A 22,969-nucleotide genomic window follows, 5' to 3' on the forward strand; every position below is an offset into this window, starting at 1 on the left:
CTTTGACTTCCTGAGGCCTCTCTCCTGTCCCTCCATGCAGACCCAGATACAGCACAACAGATACTTCTCACCTCAACAGTTGCTCCAAGGTCTGCCTCAGCTTCTCACCCCGGGATCTTCAAAATGAGAAGCTTCTCTGATCCTAAACACTCATGGAGCGGCACTGGGCCTACTCGGATCTTCCGAGGGAAATCTTCCTGTTTTGTGATGAACTGACTTATTACATAATGATAACTGAAAGATTCCACTTTCAAAAGCACCTAAGTTTGACTAAATATTCAAAGGACAAGCTCTGGAGAGGGCAGCTTTAGAATTTCTTGGCTAAAGTGTATCTAAAAGATTCTGAAGTTGTAAGTGATGCCACACTCCTGTAATCCCAGTACCTGTGAGGCAGAGGCAGGCTTTGGTGTTTCTCTCAAAATGACAAATGCAAAATAAAAAAACACATATTTTATGATACAGATGCACAAATATATAACATTTAATGCCTAAAGTATATTTGTCCAATAAAGAGCATAATGAAAATAATGCTCTCTAGAAAGTACTCCATAAGAAATAAAACAAGAGATGCGACAAGAGCCAAGCAACCTGCATGGCCAATTAATTTAGTCAGAGTTTTAATTGTGCAACAAAATGGAGAGGAGGATGGCACTAAGACAAGAGAAAGTAGCACTACAGTTAACCAACTTATATAGTTCAGAACCTTCCAGGAAAGTGGAGATGGAGATGGATATGAAAATATGCTACATTCTTGTTTTCACTGAATGTAAGGCAAAAATAATAATGTGAGTTAACACTGTGTCACAGGTCAGTTACAATCATCATGAGAAGAAAAATCGAATGTAAAACACTTCAAACAGAAGAAAATACAACATGAAAACAGAACCTAAACATACGGAAATAAAACCTACAAATGCAAAATGAGGAGACAATAAGATGACAGACAGGGACAATTTTTTTTTTTAGCAATTACAATAAATGTAAATTATTAATCCATCAATTAATAACTTAAACTCTTAGGTTGAAACTTTAAAAAAGTAATCTAAAAAAACATGGTTTTCAAGACACTCTTGAAAAAAGAAAATAAATAGGTTAAAAATTAAGAAGGTGCTTAATACGTGATGGTTCATCTTCATAAGCTGAAAGGCCAAGAATAACCCAGAAGACACATTTCTAGGTGTGTCTGAGAGGGAGAGACAGTGAGGGGAGGAGATCCACCCTAAATGCCTGAAGCAGCATCTCCTGGGCTGGGTACTAAAAACAGCAGCATTCCTCCCGCTCCTTGTTTACACCAACTTCCTGACCATGAACATATCAGCAGTTATCACACCCATATATGACCATGACATATCAGCAGTTATCAGACCCATATATGACCATGACATATCAGCAGTTATCACACCCATAACCCATAGCAGTTGTCTCCGGTTACCGCTCCCATGACTGAACCCTTTATGTGGGAGGCAAAGCGCTCCACCTTCCTCAAAACACTTTTCTCTGGCAGTTTGTCATAGCAACCAGAAACGTAACTAATACACACTCTATCAATCAAGGCAGGCTGTTTTATTGGAGAAATAAATGCCAAACAGTATTTACTGTGTGCTTAAAAATAGTTACAACAAAACAATTACAAGTTTTACATGGGGTTCTCTCCCCTCCATACACAGAGAACCGTGGGGAAAACTTTAATAATAGTATAAAGGGTTGCATCTATCATTTGTAAATAAATAAAACAGACAAAATACTCTTTTACACATTATCTGAACTATATTTCCCACGGCTTTTAAAAGTTATTTTTAAGAAAGTATGCTTGCCCGTGTTATATGCCACATATGGGCTGGTATAAAAGTCAAATAAAAATAGACCAAAGAACTTATTACAACACCTGAAAGCTTTGAAACTGCCAGGGGAGGGGAGAACTTAGGCAGAAGATACAGGCGTGGACAAGGAGTTTATGAAAAAGGTTTCGGATACCACAGGAAATAAGAATTATTTAGGTATATTCCCTTAGGCTGGCAAAGGAGATCACATGAACTTAACACGCTTCTGCACAGTGAGAAGAGTCAGCTCAATGTAGAGAGAGCCGCAGAGCTCGGGGAATCTGGGCCAGCTCTGCCTCAGACAGGGGCTGAAGAGTGTATAAAGAACTACAGAGTCACACACACAAGCGCACACAAGCGCGCGCGCACACTCCTTCTAATTAATAAGTCGATCAAGGAACGAACAGACATTCCCAAAAAACAGAACCACAAAAGAGCAGTAAACATTCTAAAAAGGTGCGCCACACCCTGAGCCTCCAGGGAAACGCAAACTAAAACTTCATTAGACTCATTCTCCGGTGAAACTAGCTGTCATTAGGAAACAAACAATAACAAACGCTGGTGAGGCCGTGAGGGAAGAGGAACCCTTCCTCACTGCTGGCTGAACTGTAAAGTGACTCAGCCCCTGTGGAAGTCGGTATGCAGGTTTCTCAGGAAAGTAAAAATACCCGCGAGCGTTTACCCAAGTTATCTAAGTCCTGCCGCAGAGACATCGGAGCACCCGTGTTCGTCGCTGCAGCATTTGCAATGGTTGAGCCGTGGAACCGCTCAGCTCTTCACGGTCAGCCAAGGCCATCCTGTCCAGCCCCCGCGCGGGCAGCAGGAGCAATGTAAGGACTGTTTGATGCAGTGGCCTCTGGACTCTCAGGAGAGCTTAGCCTGAACAGAGGGCTAGGGGAGCCCCTGAGGCCTACTGTGTGCCTATCCACTGAGCCATTTCCCCAGTAGTTGAAAGAAGTAGACTCGACACCCTCCCCAGCTCTGCAAAATGCCCACACACACTTTCCCCACACTCACTACAAAAGAAGGGTCAGCAGGCACTGACCACAAGCACCCAGTCCTCAGGCTCCAGGAAAGCAGAGAAGGCCTCTACTGTGAGCCCTGAGCCGGCCTCTACTTCGGGCCAGGAAGCAAAACAGTTTTAACTGAGAGGGTTTGCAACTGTTGCAAGCAGAGAGGGTTCCGGCCCATTCTGCTCGCTTGTCTGTCCAGGAGCGCCATCTGGAGGCTAGAATAGAGAACAACAGAAAACACACAGTGGCCATTCTCAAGCTTGAGGCCATCGGGGCTGCCTGGTGATCTGTCTGTGGGGAAGGCATTCCTGTGACCAGAGTCACCGCCTTGGGTTAATCTCTGAGAAGAGGCAGCTAGAGAGAAGGGAGCATAGAGAGACAGGGAGAAATTAGAGTGCAGAGGAGGAAAGAACGGACTTGAGGCCTCTCACCACCTGAGAGTCATGAAACCCGTCATAGCCAGCACCACCATTTGCTGTGAAGGATGTAACACAGAGACAGTGCTTTTAATTTTAACTTTAGTTTATTCATTTATTTTGATTTCTCAAGGCAGGGTTTCTCTGTGCAGTCCTGGCTGCCCTGGAACTCTCTCTGTAGACCAGTCTGGCCTCAAACTCACAGAGATCTGCTTTGCTCTGCTCCCGAGTGCAGGGATTAAAGGCATGAGCCACCATGCCCAGCCTAACAGTATTTCTTTATAGACATATATTTCCAACTAAAAATGTTAGACAAGCAATGAGCCTTGCTGGAAGACCACTCTTATGTGATCTTCCAATATGGCCTTGTTCCTTTCCAGGGCTTTCTGGGATTCTCACAGCAAGACTGAATCTTTCTTTACAGGTGCCCTGCCCTTCCTTTGATCTAGGCTCTTACTTATCAGCTTGGATTCCAGCCAGTGAACCCAGAAACCACATCAAGAGTTCATTTAGCAAAGAGAAGGTTCCTCACTTAACTGTCCAGGTTACTATGGCAACCATGACGCTGCTTTAAAAAGACCACACCCATATCCTAAGGTCTCGACTTCCCTCCCAGACCCTCTTTCTTTTGACCCTCATCTTTAAAATATCTTTTAATTAACTTCAACTCTGTTCTAGACTCGCTCGTCCTGAAATTCTTTTCTATGGTGAAGCCAAAAATCTGGCTTAACTTCGGCAGAGGTCCCTAAAGGATTCAGGAACTCCTGAGGACGGCAGTAATGGCAGAGAGACTTGGCAGTCCACGAGGCTTGTGAAACAGGCAGGACCCTGGGAGAACAAGAACAGGGCAGAAGGTTGAATCAGAGAGCCCTAAAGGAGAGCCAGCCCAGGGTGGGCCTCTGGTTACTCTGTCTTTCTGCCAAGGTCACCCCAGCCTCCCCTGCAGGAAGGCCATGGAACCAGTCCCAGAGATGATTTTAATGAATGTGAGCTACAGATACAGCTTTTAGAAATTTAAGCATTTTAGTGCAATCGTGGCATTTTGAAAACTTAGCCTCCTCAATCCCCATGATTGAGGCAAACTATGGCAAATCTTCCCTGTGGAATGAATGGGCTTAATAGCATTATGCAAATGACCCAGGAATGATATAAGTTAAACAAGTGACTAACTTAGTAATTAGTCTGGTTTCACAGGCCCCAGTTTCAGCTACTTAGAGGCAGAACACTATCCTGGCAATGGCCACTTAGAGGAACTGAAAAATCCCCGCCCGGAGCTGAGCTAACCGGTTTTCTCTGGGGCTACAGGCTATATAAATGATCTCAGCGAGAGGCACCAGCGCCATTCTTCTGCTCTCACTGCTGCTAAGGAAGGTCCCAGAGCGCAGGTGAGTTCTGGGACGGGACCTCCTAGGCCCTGGGAGGACCATAGACACCGGAGAGTCGGCAGTCAGTTCACAAGCGCGACCTTTGTGTGCTGCAGGAGTTAGAAAGGTCTAACTGTGGAGGTCCGGAAGAAAGGGGCCAGAGCCCCCAGGGACCCGGGAGTGACTAGGAGCAGACGGGACTAAGGATGGAATTAGCAGGCAAAGGGGAAAGGCTTGAATTCTCAGCCCAGGTTCTGGAGAAGTCTGCAGTCATCCGCAGGAATTACTTAGGCTTCCTCTCCTCTCCTCTCCCTTGAAGGCAGTCATGCCTGCTGCCAGCTCTACGGAATGAGGAACCATGGCCTGGGCTGCAGTCTCCAAGTGCATTCGAACTTTGACACCTTTTTTTTTTTTGGTCCCGCTGTGCTGTTCATGCGCATCTCTCACGGTGGGTGAGTTTGTGGGATCCGACTGGGGGATATGGGAAGGAGAGGTGAAGACGTGAGAGATATCACAGTGACTGCGAGGCTGGCCCTCCCTGTGAGACTGCTCCTGGGTTCCCCGCGGCCATCACTTCTGCGGGTTCCTTCTGGGTCTCACCCTTCCTCACCCTTCCACACCCAGGCCACACCCTTCCAGGGCTTGTAGAGGAGCAGGAGAGTAACAGAAATGAGTTACTGCAGGGTGGGAGGCTGGGGCTAGAAGAAATGGGGAGGCCACGGCGGCCAACAGAAGTCCCCTAGAGTGCTGTGACTGGACGGGGTGGGCACGGTGTGGACCCTCTAGGAAGCCGGCACAGCTGCTCTCCTGTATCTGGGCTTTGCGCAATCTTTGAACTACCTTCCTCATTCTCCTACAGTCCCTCCACTACACCCTGGGCACTTTGCCCTGGCACTTTAACAGCAGATCAGAACACCCGGGGCCTGCTCATCTGGATCCACACACTGTCCCTTTGTTTCGAGGCAGATTTCATGATGTAACCCTAAACAAGGCTGAGCCGGGAATCGGTGAGTAATCAAACATGCCTGTCACCTTGCTCACCCTATAAAGAATGCTCCACCACTTGACTCTCTAAACCGGGATCCCAGCTTTCTCAGGAATAGCAGCAGTCAGCCTCCTTCCCCATCAGGAATCCTGTATCTAAAATTAATTATTAAAACCTAGCAGCCTCTGATGGCCGTCTGTCTGCTTTCCTCTGGGACCCTTGTGTGTCCTGTTAGCCTTAGTCACTGCTTTTACCTTACTAACCCATCACAGGACCAGTGTCCCTCCAAGCTGTTCACTCCAGCTAGGCTCTTATGCCAAGATTTTTCTAACATCCCATCTCAGTAACACTATCTAGCATCAAGCACTTGTCACAGATGAACTTCTGCAAAGGCTGGTGCCTACTGACCATCAGCTCAGGTCTCCTGGTAAAGAAAAACCTAAGCCCCAAGGGTGGCCTTTAGATCATAAAAAGATGCCAAGACCTTTTAAAATTTTCAAAGCTTTGGCCTTCGTTGGGTAGACTCTCAACTAGCTCATCTAAGTTAACCCATTCACCTTGCCTCATCCAGCCATGTGGCCAGCTAGCTTCCCAGGTCCGTCAAGTCCATCTCCTGGCAAAAAGCTTTCCTCCTTCTCCTTCCCAGAACTCCCCTACCCTCGTTCAGGAAGTCCTGCCTTCCGTGTCTCTTTCTCAGCCAAGCTAATTGGTCAGTCAGATTTTTAGTGACAGTTACTACATCCACACAACACACAAGACATTCCTCTGCAGGTACCCTTTTCCCTGAACATTCTTTCCATGTTTGGTAAACAGTGGTCCTCCATACTTTACCACGGAACCAAAAGATAGACATTTAATTGAATGTTTTTCATATTAGATCCCCTTTGACACATGCCTCTTGTAGCCTTTTTGCTCAGACACTTTTACTACCAGTTAGAAGCTCATGAAGTTATGGACCATCTTCTGATCAGGTTCCTGAAAGCCATTCCCATAGTGTAGCATCACCACTATCTCTAGAAAATTCTAATTGTTCTGTGACTGCAAAAAGTCCTGCTCCCAGTTAAATGAGCAACAATGTTCAAGTCTATGGTGTGAGATCAGTAAAAACTGTCTCCATGTAATTTCTGTTCCATCCTCATCCTGCTCTACTATGACTCAGTATCCCCACAGGCCAACCTATTTCTATGTAGTCTACATAAGCAGCTTCTGGAGCCTCACCAGAATGAACAGATCAGAAAAGACACCCTGAACTTTTCCTGCTATAACTGACAGGGCCTATGCCTAGTAATATCATGTGAATGACAGATTAATATATATATATCCTGATGGAGAGCAGGAGTTGGCCATCCTTGACCTGTATCTTCAACCAAGAGAGAACAACTATGCTTTACTTAGCACAGTGGAAATTCAGGCAGGTACTTTCTTTTCTTTCTTTCTTTTTTTTTTTTTTTGTTTCTTTTTACAAATTTACTTTTAACTTTTATTTTTTTCACAATTTATTCGTTATATATCCCTATTAAAGCCCCCTCCCTCAACTCCTCCAGTCCCACCCTCCCTCCATCTTCCCCTCATCCCTTTTCCCTAGTCCATTGAAAGGGGGAGTTCTCCACTATTGCTATCTTCCCATAGCTTGTTAAGCCTCATCAGGACTGCCTGGGTCCTCTTCCTTGATGGCCTGGCAAGGCCACATCATCAGGAAAGAGTGATCAAAGAGCAGTCAACTGAGTTCATGACAGAGGCAGCCCCTACTCCCCTCACTTGGAGAGCCACATGACGACCAAGCTGCCAAATGGCCACATCTGAGCAGGGGGTCTAGATCCTTTCCATGTATGGTCCTCTGTTGATGCATCAGTCTCTGTAGGACCCCCTGGGCTCAGATCTTTTAGCTTTGTTGGTCTCCTTGTGGGACTCCTGGCTCCTCCATGTCCCTCTATTCTCACTCCTTTCTTTCTCCATAAGACTCTCTGTGCTCTACCCAAAGGTTGGATACGGAGTCTCAGCATCTGCTTTTCTTTCTTTTTTAAAGACACCCTTTCAGAAGAACTTTCTTCATGCCCCAGGCAGAGACTGTCTCTGAGTCCCTCACTCCCCCTCCTAACCTCACTGCATGTTTCCTTCACAGACGGTGCTTCTCTTTGCTACAGCTTCACTGTCGGCAGGTCAGAGTCTGGACAATGGAGTTCCGAAGTCATAGGCCAACTGAACAGAAAGACTATTCTTCTCTATAGCAATAACAAGTGCCATGTCTTTGGTGTTTGGGGGAACAGACCGAATCTCAGAAATATCTGTGAAACACAGGTTGAGGCTCTGAGAGATGCAGTTGACTTGATCAGAGAGCTGAACCTTCACATTGGGCAGGAAACTAATACAATCAGAAGTAAGTTTCAAATGGCCCCATAGGGCTGGGGGTGTAGTCAGTGGTAGAGGGATTGGCAGGCATGCATGAGTCCCTAGGTTCAATCTCCAATGCTACAAAATATCTAAAAGAACTTATCAGATGGCTCTTGAAGGAAAGAACAGGATTTGCTGTAGTGGAAAGTTTCGCAGTCTTTAAAACCTCAGTTATGTTATTGTAAACATGTTTTTGTTTTATCTCAGGTGTGGGATATGGGGCTGATTCCTATTTTTCACAGCAACAAAATATTTGCCTCATGCAGGCTCTGAGAGGGGCTCTTTGCCAGCTGCAGATAGTTTAATTCTGAGGACTCTGAGAGGGAATAAAGGCCAGAGCCCACAGAGTCTTGGGGGGAGGGCACATGATAGGAAGAAGGCTGCTGGTGCTCCCCCAGCTGCTCCCCCAGCTGCTCTTGCAGTTTGACAAGAAAAAGTTGGAGATATCCTGAAATGAAGATTGGGCTTGCCCCACAAAACCCAGTGACCCTAGCCAAAGAGAACTATGCCCCCTCTCCCTACTAACCTTCTTTCTCTCCTACCTGGTATTGGAAGGGATAGTGGTGGAAGGGATTGTGGTAGAGAAGGGAGAAAGAAGCATAAGAAATACCAATAAAACAGTTTTTAAAAATATGCCAACAACTTGTGACAGGTTAGGGACAGTCATTGTTTTCATGAAGGGAAAAATAATGAATTGCTGTAGTACCGCATAGGAGGTCCAGCAGCAAGCCAAAATGTGGAAGGTAGAGAGCGAGGTCAGAGGCTGGGAAGGGCAGCAGACAGGGTTCACCAAGGCCAGAGGCTGATCTCTTTCCAATGGGCACAGAGCCCCTCACTCTGCAGGCCAACATGTGCTGCCAGGGTAGAAAAGACGGATATCTCCATGGATCCTGGGACATTGGAATCAATAAAAGCAATGTGTTGCATGGTGTCTCTGGTAAGGGGACTGAAGTCAATTCTGGAGCCAGCTGGATAAAAAGGCTATTGGAGAAAAACAGGCATGTAATTCACTTATTTAACAAGATGTCACGAGGGGACTGCAGGACCTGGCTGGACGAGTTCAAGGTGCACGGGGAAGAAAATTGGGAGCACACAGGTAGCTGGGAAAAGGGGGAGGAAGTTCCCTGCAGGTGTGTGTGTGTGTGTGTGTGTGTGTGTGTGTGTGTGTGTTCTCTAATCACCATTAGTTCTTGGGTCAATGACCATTCTTTCTACCATTTCCTTTCTCCCCCTCTCCTATCTCATTAATTGTGTTTACACGGGTCACTCACTGTGGCTGTCTCTGGCTGTCACAGACTGAGCATCCTTTTACTTCCTGAACTTTTCTCATCCTAGAGTCACTGGTTTTGTTTTGTTTTTTTGTTTTGTTTCGTTTTTATTTTCATCTCACCTGATCTTTTTTTTCTTCTCTGTCATGACCCTCACAGCTCAGCTCCTCTTCTACCAGCAGGAAAGACGAGATCTCCTCATTACCCTGCTTCCCCTACCATAACTACATGAGTCTTTTGAGGACCAGGGACATCCCCTCTCTTTTTCTACTCAGGACCCATACTAATAGTTGTTGTATAGCAAATGGGGTGGAGGTCTGTGTGTTGCTGAATTATCTGAGGACCCAAAAGCTAAGGTGAAATTTCTCCAGATATGAGGTCTGGTCAAAGACTCAACCTGTGTCTTCATTTTAGCCTCGCCACCCACTACTGCAGATGTGGACCAGCCTTTGTCCATGGCATTCATGACCAACCCTTCTGTCCTGTTGATAATCCTCATCTGCTTCCTCCTGCATGTTTTCTGAGGAGAATCCTCTACAATGACAGGTACTGAGGGCACTATTGGAAGAAGAGTAAGGGACAGATGGGTAAAGAGTGAGGAAACAGAAGTGAATTTTGGGAGACCTGCTCTTGTCCCTCAGCTACGGCATCTTACTGAGAAAGCAAGCAAGCAATTTGGAGTTCATGCCACCTATTAGCAATAACTTGTGCATACTCAGCCTTGACAGGAGAGCAATCTTGTTGAATACCAGTGAAAATGACAAGTGAATAGAGCAAGTGCCTGGTTAGAGCGGGTCCCTGGTTAGGAGCTTCTCATGCTGCAGATGTGGGGACCGCAGAGACACGAAAGAAGGAGGTGGTTTTTAGACCAATGTGTAGAGGGAAGAGGATTCCACAGACGGTGATAAAGAAGATAAAATAAGGAGTTGGCCCAGTGGCAAGACCACCTGCTGCTCCTGCATCAGACCAGGGTTTGTTCCCAGCACCCACATGGCAGCTCGTGGCCATCTACAGCTCCAGGTCCAGGGGTTCCAGGCCCTTCTTCCCCACAGACAGCGGGCATTCACACAGTGCCTTACACACGTGCCGGCTAACACTCACACACAGAGCAGAAACGAATCACGCAATAGCAGCCGGGGGCAGGGTTCCCACTGGAGGCAGGAGGGACTGAGCTGCTGATGGAGGACAGTGCTCCCATCTGGACAGCACAGAGGGCCAAGGTGGGTCAGGGACAGCCACACCCACAACTGTGTGTGCTGCTGTAAAATGTCTCTCAAAGGGCAAAGATGTCTGGAACCCCAATTAAGGCCTGAACAACCAGCACCCAGGATCCTCTCTGCATAGGGCTCCTCCAAGCTTGTTTGGATCCTCTCATCAGGCTCTGAGTCAGGGAGCACAGGGACCACTCTTATTTTACTTGCTGTAGCTCAAAGGCTTACAACTTAGATACAGTGGGATATTAAGTCATTACTGCTTTATCCTGAACTTCCATGTTCTGCAGCAGGGATTGAGGGAGGAAGACAGTAGATGTTCTAGGATGTAGAGCCCAGGAGAGATGGGAGAAGGGGAATAATGGGAGGAGGGTGGCTGGGGTGGTGATACAGGTCACCCAAGAGAACTGACCCAAACTGTCCTCAGAGCCTTCAAAAGACGTGTTTCCTTGCTGCAGGTTGAAGATGCTCACGGGAAAGCCATGAAAATTCAACTGCTGCAGCCTCTCTCCCTATTCGTCAGCCTCAACCAGACAAATCGTCATGCTGTTGATATAGCATTTCATGTTCTTTCCACTCTGTGCTAGTCACTTTGGGTCCTTTCTTATCACATGGTACTTTTTATCTTAGTGCTTCCTGGTGGGAGTTTTCTCTTAACATAGAACTATATGAACTGGAGATCTGAAAAAACAAAACAAACAAACAAACAAAAAAAAAAAAAAAAAAAAAAAAAAAAAACACCAACAACAGGTACCCAAGCACAGGAAACAGGATATCCAGATCTTGTAGGCATAACTTTATTGTGTGTTTCAAATGCTGATTTCTGTATACCCTCTCCTCCATGTCTGGTTGTAATTCTTGTTCTGAGATTCTCCTGTCTGAATGCAGTATAAAGACTGCTCCCAATTGTATCCTAATATGTCAATAAAGCAGCTTACAGCCAATAGCTGAGCAGTGGGGAGAATAGGGCTGAACTTTCTGTCAGCCAGGGGAGGAGGATTCAGAGGAGGAAGTAGGGGACTGAACAGTGGAAGAAGCCCAGGAGACATCAAGATAGAGAACTGGGATATAAAAAGCTACAAAGTACAAATATCTCTGGGATGTATGCTGGGAGGAAGCCAAATTAGCTTAGAGGGTGAAGAATAAATTAACTGCTCAGCTCTTGTGCTGTGAAGCTTGTTAAAATAGTATAATAGAGTCTCAATTATTTGTGTGGTCTCCAGGTTAAGAAAGAAACTAAGAAACAAAGTTTTATAAACATAATTTTAACATTTTGGCATACCAAATTGGACAAACTTACATAAATCTAGCCAGAACTTACACAGAATCTAAACTTAAACAGAAAGCAGTTTCTTAGTTCTGTTTATTAGGTGAGCAACTGCAGTTTCTAAGGCAGAAGCTCACAGCTTCCTAATTAGACCTATCCCCCGATCCTGTCTTGGAGATGCCCTTGCAAATTGGGGGTGATGGTGCTTCAGCATGTGTATCCATCGGAATATAACATGGGAATAGCTCTGAAACTGACCAAGAAATGCAAATGTCTCCAGTCAGGACTTTACCCATGAATGGCTTTTAAATCTTTGCCTACAAATTCCCCAGGATTTATCTTGCCATTCTTTTAGATGACACAGATAAAAAATTATTTTCCAATTTGGTTATACAGTCCACACTAACTTATATTTTTAAAAAAGCTTCACCTGCTCAAACAGAGAGCAAAGGATCATCTTTAACTGAACTGTACTCAGTGCACAGTCCATGCATATATTAATACAAAAAATGCATAATACCTTTGAAAGTTAGTATTTGCAGAGCAAGAGGACCAGACACAAAAAGACAAGACAAATATCCCAGGGGATCCAACCTCAAGGCCTCCTCAAAGAACTGCATCTGGGACAGTTTCAAACTGGCTAGCTAGATTGTCCATCATCACAGGTTTTTCCAGTCAAGACTTCAGTTAAGCACTGAATCTTCTCGGCATGCAGAGACTAGAAAGCAAAAGTTACAGCTAACTTTCTTTTTTTTTATGTTTTTTTATTATCATTATTAATCACACTTTATTCATTTTGTATCCCCCCCATAAGCCCCTCCCTCCTCCCCTCCCGATTCCACCCTTCCTCCCCTTTCTGCATGCATGCCCCTCCCCAAGTCCACTGATAGGGGAGGTCTTCCTCTCCTTCTTTCTGATCTTAGACTATCAGTTCTCATCAGAAGTGGCTGCATTGTCATCTTCTGTGGCCTGGTAAGGCTGCTCCCCCCTCAGGGAGAGGTGATCAAAGAGCAAGCCAATCAGATTATGTCAGAGGCAGTCCCTCTTCCCATTACTATGTAACCCACTTGGACACTGAACTGCCATGGGCTACAGCTAACTTTCTTAAGCCTGGACAATATCCAATTTTCTTGCCCCCCCCCCACAAAAAAAAAGAAAAACTATGTCTCAAATCAGCATAAAGCAATTTAAGAAAACTACTCCTCATTTCCAAGAGGCAGGGGTAGAAGTTTTTGGTCATTCTACGGGTGATAGAAGTTTGTTATTGTTTTAAAGGGAGTGGTTGCTGGGCATGGTGGCACACACCTATAATCCCAGCACTCTGGGAGTTAGAAGCAAGTGGATCACTGTGAGTTCAAGGCCAGCCTGGTCTACAAAGTGAATCCAAGACAGCCAAGGTTACTCAGAAAAATCCTGTTTTGAAAAACAAAACTAAAATTCTTAAAAGGGTCGGTTATAGAAGTGACAAGTAAAAGGGTCGGTTATTGAGTCTACTGTTAGACCAAAGGCTACTAGTGAGCCAGAGATTTTACATGCTATAAATCTCCGTATGTTGATACAGAATTAAGATATTATTTGGTTACAACAGGCTAAAGTATTGTACCCATGTGATTTTTAAAAATACAATGTTAAGTTCCTGTCACTTTGAAAGCTGCTATTACCAACTGTTTCATATAATTAAAAATGCATATTAGCAGTCAGACAATCAAACTCATGGTTATGTTAGATACTAATTTAGTTAATTGCAAAAATATGTTTCCTAGACTGATGGATAAAAATAGCTAGAAACAATTCAGATAAGATAGATGGATGGATAGATAGATGGTCTTCAAAAACCTCAGAGATCTACAGAATATGGCATTTGATGATGTTTTAATAATAAAAGGCTTTTCTGACAGAGAGACACATCTGTTCCTGGCAGCATCTCCAATCTACTTCAGTGAAGATGATGGGCATCAAAGAAACAAAGGTGGCGTGATAGCCACTGCACAAAAACTGTTCTTATCTTGACTGCTGATAGCAGGCTGACTGTCCAAACTATGAACAAAAAGTGTGACACTAGGAAATTGACTATCCAACATTGCGGAGACTGGGTGGGCCAGTCTTTAAATTCCTGCTGCACACAAAAGTCTGTCATTCCGGGCCAGTAGGCTGAAGACACCCCAAGGACACCAAGAGGCCTTTAGTGACTGTCCGGGTAGTAAATTATCTCTGCTATTTCTGTACCTTTGGGAGCTGCTTGCCTGCACTTCCTGCATCTTAGGTAATATTTCCTTCTCAATTCCGGTGGGCTGAAGACTAGATAGTTATAGCTACAGTAAAGCTTAAGTTGGTTAGAATCTAAAAACATGTTTTAGGTTGACAAATGTAAGGTATGATAAGAAAGTGATTTAGGAGAACACTGGACACCAGGATAGGATAGATAGTGGAATATTTTCTCCAAGATTGCCAAATACAAATGGACTGGACCTTGTAAATGTAATTTTTACCTGAAAATTCTCATAATAATTTATTGTTATATGGTTTATTAGAGAAAAACCCATTTTTTACACCAGCGGGGACATGTAGTAGGTAAACGTCCACTGGTTCAGTGTTTTCAGTAGTAAGTTTTCCCTTCTGTAGTTTATTATGTTATATGTATTCATCCTTAATGTTTACTCTTATTACAGGTTTATGGGCGATTTGCCTGCACTATGTATGTGGACCATATCATGCAATGCTGGCAGAAGCCAGAAGAGACATCTGATCCCTAGAACAGGAGCTACAGACCATTGTGAGCTACCATGTGGGTGCTGAGACTTGAACCCAGGGTCCTCTGGAAGAGCAGCCAGTGATTTTAACCACTGGGCATCTCTCCAGTCCCTAAAATAATCTTTTTATTTTATTTTTTTTTTCAAAGACATAAAGTTGGGAGTGGTGAGGGTGGATCAGGAAGGATTGAGGGGAAAGTGTGAGCCATAAATATGATCAAAATACATGTATGCAGACATGACAATCTCAATGAAGAAAAATACTGTAAAATACTGTATTCTTTAAATACAGTGACCCACAGCCAGATATTAATGCAGAGAGTGAGAAACCTTGAAACCTCAGGTTTAAATGGGATATCTCCAACAAATAGAATGTCTTCTCTCAGAGAGCCTCTCAGGGAACCCTGTGGAATAGGAGGCAAAAAGAACCTAAGAGCCAGAGGAGATATAGGACATGAAGAAAACAACGCTGTCTTCATCAGCATGAGCAAAACTCACATGAACTCACAGGGTCTGAAGTAGCAAAGCGCCTGCACAGGGATGTACCAGGTCCTGTGTGCCTATATATTATCGTGTCCAGTTTAGTGTTTTATGGGATTCCTAGCCATGAGAAGACGTTTGTCTCGGGCTATTGTGCCCTCTCTTGGGTTCTTTTCCTTTTGTTGGTCTGTATTGTCTGGCTTCCATGTGATGGTTTTTGTTTTGTCTCGTTATATTTTTTTAAATGAATGAATGTATGAATGAATTAATTAAATAATGGAGACCTAGCCACTAGGGTGAAGGTTAACAGTGAACTGTCATTTATACCTGCTGGGAGAGGGAAAACTAGTTTTCTCCAATGGAGTGACACTAGGATTATTAACCACTCCAGGGAAGATCACATATTCAGGAGTAGTGGACCCACAGTTAATAAATGCAACAGTTTAGTGTGTGTGTGTGCTTTGATCTGATTACAGTTGAGTAGCTTGTTTTTGTTTTTGTTTTTTCTTTTTTGGGTGATGTTGTGTTTTGATTTCTAGGTTTTTCACATTTGTTGTTGTTTTGTGTTTGTGTCTTTTTTTTTAGAAAAAAAACAGTGTAGGATGGGTAGGGAGTAGGAAAAGATCTGGAAGAACTTTGGGGAGAGGAAGAATATGATGAAAATATATTTAAATTTTCAAATGGTTTAAAATAATAAAAAGTATAAAAATAGAAACTACTTATAAGTGCTAATTATAAACTCAAAGAATGCCACGCTTTGGAAAGAAAGGACTTCTCTTTCTTTTCCTTCCAGATCCCCATGAGCATTATACATGAGCTCTACCAATGAGCTAGACTTCCATCTCCTCACCAGGGCCAGCACGTACCAGCGGACTTAGATGACCTTGTCTTTTGGAGACAAACCAATGTTATTCCAATAAAGCTGCTGAGTGGCAGAAATGACAGATGTTTAATAATATTATTGGGGGCTGGTATGGTGCTATGTATTTTAATGCTAATTACTGGACCCTGCCTGAATGAGCACATTTTCACATACACCTGTCCATATGTAGACCTTGCCTTAGAAATTGCTTCTATTTAACCAATAAATAGTAGAGATGAGCAAGGCAAAGTTGAGATGAGCAGAGCTAAGGTTTGAGGGCTTGGAGGACAGAGAGGATCTTGGGAAGGGTACAGACAGGAAGAGAGCAGGAAGGTGGAAGCCGTCATGTAAACAAGGAAAAGGAACCTTGTGGGTTGGGAGGAAGGACTTTGAGAATGGCATGGAAAGGAGTGATTAAGATGAAGAACAAGCAAGTATCTGGGAATTATGGATGCAATGTAGGCCAGATAGTAATAGTTAAGGTGGATGGCATGGACGGAGGCTGGAAGATATGAGGTGGCTATGGGGTAAGAATTAAGACAACAAAAAACAAGATGGGCAGAAGGACCTGGAGGATCAAATGAGCTTGAGATTCAGATGTAGGAAGAAGGAAGCTGGTGAGAAGTGAAGAAAGGCTGGCTGGAGGTCAGAGGGCAAGTCCGAGGATCATGTAGGTCGAGAGGGAGAATGGAGTGTGGCTGAAGGTGAAGCACTCAGAACAGAACCTCACAGAGGAGACTGGAAACTGCTGTCAGTCTGAACACTGTCTGAGGTGGGGACTGGCCGTGGTCGCACATGTCTCATTCTAGCGTCAGGCTGCAGAGCCACTTCATGGAGGCGAGGACTTTGCATGTGTGGGCTGGTTCAAGACCCTGAGAGCTGAGCAGCAGTGGAGGGGGAGGAGCGGCAGTGGAGGGGGAGGAGGTTGGTAGGTCTGGGAGCCTGGGGGCAGGACAATGACATCAGCCCCACTGTGTTCCTAGCCTCTGCCTCCCAGACAAGGGACCACAGGGGACTGCAAGGAGCTACAAGCAAGCTAGAGAGTGGCAGGCTGTCGCTTGAGTTCACAGCCATGTGCCTGGCACTTTAGTGAACCTCTGCCAGGGTCCTCTGCAGGGCGGCACTGAATCCTCACCTACTCTCTTCGCAGCCCTGGTTACACCTTCTGCTCAGGGTATGGGGAAGAATTCGGCACCGAAAACAATCTTTCCACACTGGCTCTGTGACTTTTGGTTCTACTGAGCTGTTGTAAGGGTCCAAGAATCACTAAAGAAAGACCCCAGACTCAAGTCGTGTGCAATAGCAGACAGCATTTATTCTGAACAAAATTCCAGCATGCAGGGATCACCACCGTCTCCAACAATGGTGACACTGAAGTGAGAACCCAGCCTCTACTTAAAGTCAGTTGAGGGGATTACCAGGGTGCGGGTGTGGGTGAGAAGTAACCTTTACTTTGACTGTTTGGTAGTGACTCAGGAGGTATGGGGGGATTTATTAGTCAGACATGTAGGGACTTTCCAGAGTTGCTAGGGACTTTACTGGTTCTTTGTGCTCAACTTGAGCCCATATGTTGTGTGTGAGAGAAGTAACCGTTACTTTGATGGTTTGGTAGTGACTCAGGAGGTATGGGGGGATTTAGGATTACTCAGACCCTTAGGGACTTTCCAGAGTTGCTAGGGACTTTGCTGACCTTTGTGCTTGCCTTGGGCCCATATGTTGACCTTTAAGCCCCTGAACGGTGTTTTTTGCAGGAATTTTTCTTTTTCTGTATTCCAAGAAACAAAAACTCAGGCCTAGTCAGTCAAAATTGAAAATGAAGCCTGTCATGGAGTCAGGTTATCCAAACAGACTGGGGCTTCTGAAGGGGTCTCAAGGGCCTTTGTGGCTATTAGATCTCTCACTATCTGTGGTCCTTGCTGTCGGCAGGAGACTTGCAATGGCCTAATTGTAGAAGGAGGGGTGAGGATGGGAGTAGGGGATCCATCACACTTTTGGATCACAAGGTAGCATTCCTCAGCTGGGAAGCTTCTGGACCTTCCATAACACAAGGTAGACATGGTCCCATGCTCGAATTCCTTCCCTGCAAGGAAACGAGCTAGGAAGTATTCCTGGAGAACAAACATGGAGGAAAAAATCCAGAGGGCTATCACGGGTCACACCTTCAGCCCTCAGCTACCCTGGGATCCACAGGAAGCCTGCACAGCATCACTAGGCTGTGATGATCTGGGCACAAGGCCAGACCTTGCCAGGAAGCTGACTCAGACAGCTCCCTTGGACTTGAGGCACTCTAGTCTATGAAGATTGCCTTCCTCTGAGATACCTCACAAACCCTTAGCCATCTGAGGACCTCTTTGCCCTCAAACTATATTTCCCACCTTCCCATGCTTTTTCTCCAGCAGATCACAATAAATGATTCGATGGACAAGGCAGCCACAGTCAACCACTTGCTCATTTTTTTTTCTATTGCTCTTGTTTTAAGACAGGATTTCACATCATTTGCCACACTACAGAACTTGCAACAATCCCTTCTCTCTGTAGGATTACAGCTTTGTGCCACCAGGCTCAGCTTCAATTCCCATGTGATTCATCAGCCACCAGTGTTGATTATAATTAATATTTAATATTGACATATCTTTTAGTTAAAAAGCAGCTATTCCTAAGCCAGCTGTTTGCCCCAATTACCACACAGAGACTAGGATTTATTTAATTAACCTACAGCACAATGCTGGGCAGTAATTATTCCATCCTAAACCTCAAAGCCTGCATAGCTTCCTCCCATTCAGATTTCCCACATTATACTTGCTTTTTAGTCCTACAATAGGTTGGGAAATTTCTCCTGATAATTCCAGGTCCTCTCATCTTGGATCTCCCCTCCCACTACACTTTCTCCTCCCTCCACACCAGGATGTCCCACCCTATTTTCTCTATTGCTTCACATTGGCCGATTGTTTTTATTGACAACACAGAAAACTAATGGTACCATGTTTACACAAACTTGAGAAAGGTGATACTTAGAACACAATGCAGTTGTCCAGATTGAAACCAGACAGGGGTGTAGAGAAATCAGCATTTGAATGAACAAGGGTAAATTGTACCCATTTCACAAGAACACCATAGCAACACACCAGCCTGCTCAGCTCCCTTCCCTGACCACCTATCCTTCCCCACTTTCCATCCAAAAAACGCTTTTTACCCCCTTTTGCACTAGGAAGCAATGTGAGCTCATGCCTTAAGACACCTCAGCTACTCAGGGCTGGAGCACCTTGTCCTCTAGGGAGGACCCTGGCAATGGTACTGGGTGGGGAGCTATGGAAGCTGCTGCCCTTGCTCTCAGGCCCATGTGGTCTGCCTCCTGGGGTGTTCCTTAGATGGGAGAGGGTTCTTCTGTTCTGCAAATTCAGCCACTAATTTCCTTTCAATCCGGCAATCCTTATTCTCTCTATCTCTCTCTGTCTTTCTTCTTGTTGCACCCCTCCCTCTTTCTTTCTCTCTCCTTCCCTCCCTCTCTATCCTTTTGGCACCCCTCTCCCTTTCTCTCTTTCTCTTTCCTTCCCTCCCTCTCTCTCCTTGTGGCACCCCTCTCCCTTTCTCTCTCTCTTTCTGTCTCTCTTTCCCTGTGGCACCCCTTTCCCTTCCTCACTCTCCCCTCCCCCCTCCTACAATAAATCTCTTTCCTTACCGGATCTTTGCATGGCACCTATCTTTATACATTATAACACTGGTGCTGAAACACAGGAGGCAAACCTGGTATCTTTGCGCACTGGGATCCCCACTCAACTCTATTGTCAACCCACTGCATCTGCAACATACTCTCAGCTCATCACTGATCATTTGTAAGGACATCCACCACCGACATTTAGGTAAGCTTTGCCTCCTTCCATCCCACTGCCCTCCAGCTGCAAACCTGCAGTCTCTTGTAGGCACTGATGACCCAAGGCCCCACCTCCTGCTCCTCTTATAACCTCCACTCTGAAGCTGTCTGTCTGTCTTTATCCTTTCCTGAGGATGAGATTCCCTCTGTATCCTCAGAAGAACTTGGCCTTACTGCTGCTAAAGCCCTAGTACCAGGCACTGAGTTTCTCAGGCTCAGCCAGATTAAGCCCCTGACCCCTGTGTTGTTAGGTGATTGCCAAACTGCTAGTCTCATGACCCACTCTCTGCCCAGCCCAGTCCTGCGTGCACCTCCAGCCACTCTGTCACTTCCTCAGCTTCTCTCTATCTCTCTCTTTCCGTGTGTGTGTGTGTGTGTGTGTGTGTGTGTGTGTGTATCTTCCTTAGGCACCTCTCCCCTTCTCTCTTTCTCTCCTCCCCCCTTCCACAATAAAAATCCTTTCATATGAGATCTGTTGCAAAAAGGCCTATCTTTATGACATAGATAAAATAAAAATAGCAAGATGAAATTGTTATAATGGAGAAAACAGAAAAAGAAAGTCTTGTTAAGGAAAGAGAGGGAGGAAAATACAAGGAAAGGAAAGAGGGAGTTAAAATAACAGTATGGATCGCTGAAAAAGCCGGATGGAATCATACTATTAACTATGTACAAAAATGACCAAATAAACAAGCATGTTATAACACAGGTAAATTAAATGAATAAATAAATAAAACATTTGAACGTATAATGATATAAATATATATTATATAATATAAATAGCTATATATATATATATATATATATATACTTTTAATGAACTTTTTCATAGCAGGGCTGATAGCATTCCCTCCAAGTTTTTCCCTAAAAGAAAGCTGCATTATCACATGAGAGGATCTCTCTCTATGTGGTTGTTGGACTATGAAATTCCCCAAACATCCATCCTATTGCTGTTACCTTGGGTTGCCCGGCAGAAGTGGAAGGTAGTCTCTATTGCTGAAGACACCATGCACCTCATATATGGGTCCCAGAAGCCCCTGAGCTGGAACGGACATGAAGCCTCTTCCTTGAGGACTTTCATGGTGCCAAAGAGACCATACAAGCTTCCAAGGAGTGAAGCATCCAACAGTCTAACACAACTAAGATGCCTATGAACCACAGCAACAAGCAGCATGGCATGAGAACCCTGAGGGTGCAGTAGTGGAACAAATACCTTGGTGGTGACCAGCAGCTCTCTGCTTGATCTTGAGGCTTGCTCAGCATGAGGGATACCATGCCTGGTACTGGAAACCTTGTAAACTCATCAGTGCTAGTGAAATCATGGTTATTGAAGAAGAATCGAAAACTCTTTCATGATTAAACCATCATAATCCCTAACAACAATCTATAAAATTTGTCATTATACCCATAGGTAAGAGTAGTTGTCAATCCTCATCAATAAAAGGTCTCTACAACAGAGACCACTACAACCAATCAAATGCAGAGTTGTGGAGTCCAGTCCCAGTGGAGACATCTACACATCATTCTACAACTACTGCTTAGAGAGCACTGAAGACCAGGGCTGGGAAGACTGTAAGAGCCCGAGGATCAGGAGCTTTGCAGTGAGTAACATCAGAAGCTACACCAATGAAGACTCCCCGACCAGACTGCCTAAACGTGAGCTGAACAAAGAGGGTAACACTGACCCTAACAAACTGCAGGGGTTGGGGACACCAACACAAAGAACTGTAGGCAAAGGAGTAAACCCGGGAGCAGGAAAGGTAGCCCTCTCCAGGAAGAGCACACCAATTGGTTGTCCAGTGTCAAATGGTCAACCCTGGAAACATACATATAAGTAACATTGCATAGACTCAAAAGGTTCTTCTTGGGAATGTATAGACAAATACATACATGCATGAAATAACAACTGATGGAAAAAGAGGCCATGATTTGAACGTGAGCAGAGAGAGGAATGTGGGAAGGTTTTACGGGACGAGAAGGGAAGGGGAAAGCATTGCAATTAAAATACAGTCTCAAAAATGAACAGATTATTACTTTATTTTTCCTGAAAATTGAAGGACTCAGGCTTCACAGAGATAATACTTAATTTTGAGAGCTTTTCTCACTCCCTAAAAAATATTAGAATAAAAACAGGGCCATTATCCAACTGTTGGGACTAAAGGAGCCCAAAGCAAGGAATAATGTGTACTGTAAAGACAGTGGTTCACTCTGAGACCCTGTCTAGTTCAGTACCTTTTTGACAATCATGCACACATTGGGAAGAGGGACCGATGATCCAGTGAACCCCCAAATCCATCTTGGAGTCCTGCAGTAAGACTAAGGTTCAAGTAGAAACCAAGGATTTGTACATCTAAGTTGCCCAGTGAAGCTGTGGCCCTGCCCACCTTTGAATCTTCCTAGTGTGACCTCCAGTTTCAGCCTGTAAGTGGTCTGGCAAGTTGCTAGAGCTGTGTGAGAGCTTTTCCCAGGAAACAACCTGCCCCTGTGGCTGGAGCCTTTCCCTCTCCCAGCATGAGATTCTCAGGGAAATCTCCATCTTTTGGAGACCATGTTTCCATAATTTCATGGATTGACAGACACAAGCATCTCTTTAGAATATCAATGTTTCTCTTTTTTTCTTTCATTTTTATTCTGTTGTTTGTTTCACTTGGTATTTTGGTTTTTTGAGATAGAGTCTCACTGTGTAGCCCTTGCGGCCTTTAATTTGATTTGTAGACCAGGCTGCACTTCAATACATAGAGATCCTCCTACCTCACTCTTCAGTGCTGCAGCTAAAGGTGGGAATATTTTCAGTTCTGCCAGGCAGTTTACAGAGCAACAAGGGATTGGGGAATAGGGGACTGGAGAAGGTAAAGGGAATAGGGGAAATGGATGTAACAGGAAGAGTGAGTAGGAATGGGAGAGAAATGTGTGGATGGGAGAAGGGCAGACTGGAGTTCCAGGGGAATTGGAAAGGAGTGTTATGAGGGGGAGTTGGGAGTAAGGTGGTGAGGGAAGACAGTGAAGGAACAGGAAAAGTGAGTTGGGGATGATGAAGAAGAGGAGGAGGAAGAAGGGGAGGGGAAGCTGATGGCTCAGTGGTAGAGGATGGCACGAAGGCAGTTGTGGGAGTCCAAAGCAGAGGTGTGTGAGGGTGAACAAGGCTAAGAGTGAGGACATGGTAAGCTAGTCCAGAGGTTGCAGGAGCATAGACAGAACAAGCTGTTGCTGGGGGTGGGGCCCAGAGTACAGCAAGCAAAGGGGCAGTGCACATGGAGCTAAGGTTTCAGAGGGA

The 22,969-nt window shown here is 44.9% G+C and overlaps 1 protein-coding gene and 1 long non-coding RNA gene across 3 annotated transcripts in view; one reads left to right on the forward strand and one right to left on the reverse strand.

The window, feature by feature from the left end:
- Positions 1-22,969, reverse strand: part of LOC132649443 (uncharacterized) — a 268,684-nt gene that overhangs the window by 30,318 nt on the left and 215,397 nt on the right. The gene's annotated exons all lie outside the window — the stretch shown is intronic.
- Positions 4,553-11,661, forward strand: LOC110563031 (UL16-binding protein 1-like). Its single transcript, XM_021659970.2, has 7 exons — positions 4,553-4,634; positions 4,933-5,061; positions 5,473-5,620; positions 7,721-7,975; positions 8,816-9,085; positions 9,672-9,803; positions 10,927-11,661. Exons 2-6 carry the CDS (start codon positions 4,972-4,974, stop codon positions 9,779-9,781), a joined length of 873 nt encoding a protein of 290 aa, XP_021515645.1. The 5' UTR covers positions 4,553-4,634; positions 4,933-4,971; the 3' UTR covers positions 9,782-9,803; positions 10,927-11,661.

The sequence above is a fragment of the Meriones unguiculatus genome, chromosome 20, assembly GCF_030254825.1.
Source record: "Meriones unguiculatus strain TT.TT164.6M chromosome 20, Bangor_MerUng_6.1, whole genome shotgun sequence".
Taxonomy (NCBI): domain Eukaryota; kingdom Metazoa; phylum Chordata; class Mammalia; order Rodentia; family Muridae; genus Meriones; species Meriones unguiculatus.

Excerpts from the sequence above, each read along its gene's own strand:
- LOC110563031 (XM_021659970.2), top strand. The coding sequence starts at position 4,972 with ATGGCCTGGGCTGCAGTCTCCAAGTGCATTCGAACTTTGACACCTTTT. Across the intron at positions 5,621-7,720 it reads CAAGGCTGAGCCGGGAATCG|ACGGTGCTTCTCTTTGCTAC; the intron begins GTGAGTAATCAA and ends TTTCCTTCACAG. Across the intron at positions 7,976-8,815 it reads GGAAACTAATACAATCAGAA|AGCCCCTCACTCTGCAGGCC; the intron begins GTAAGTTTCAAA and ends CAATGGGCACAG.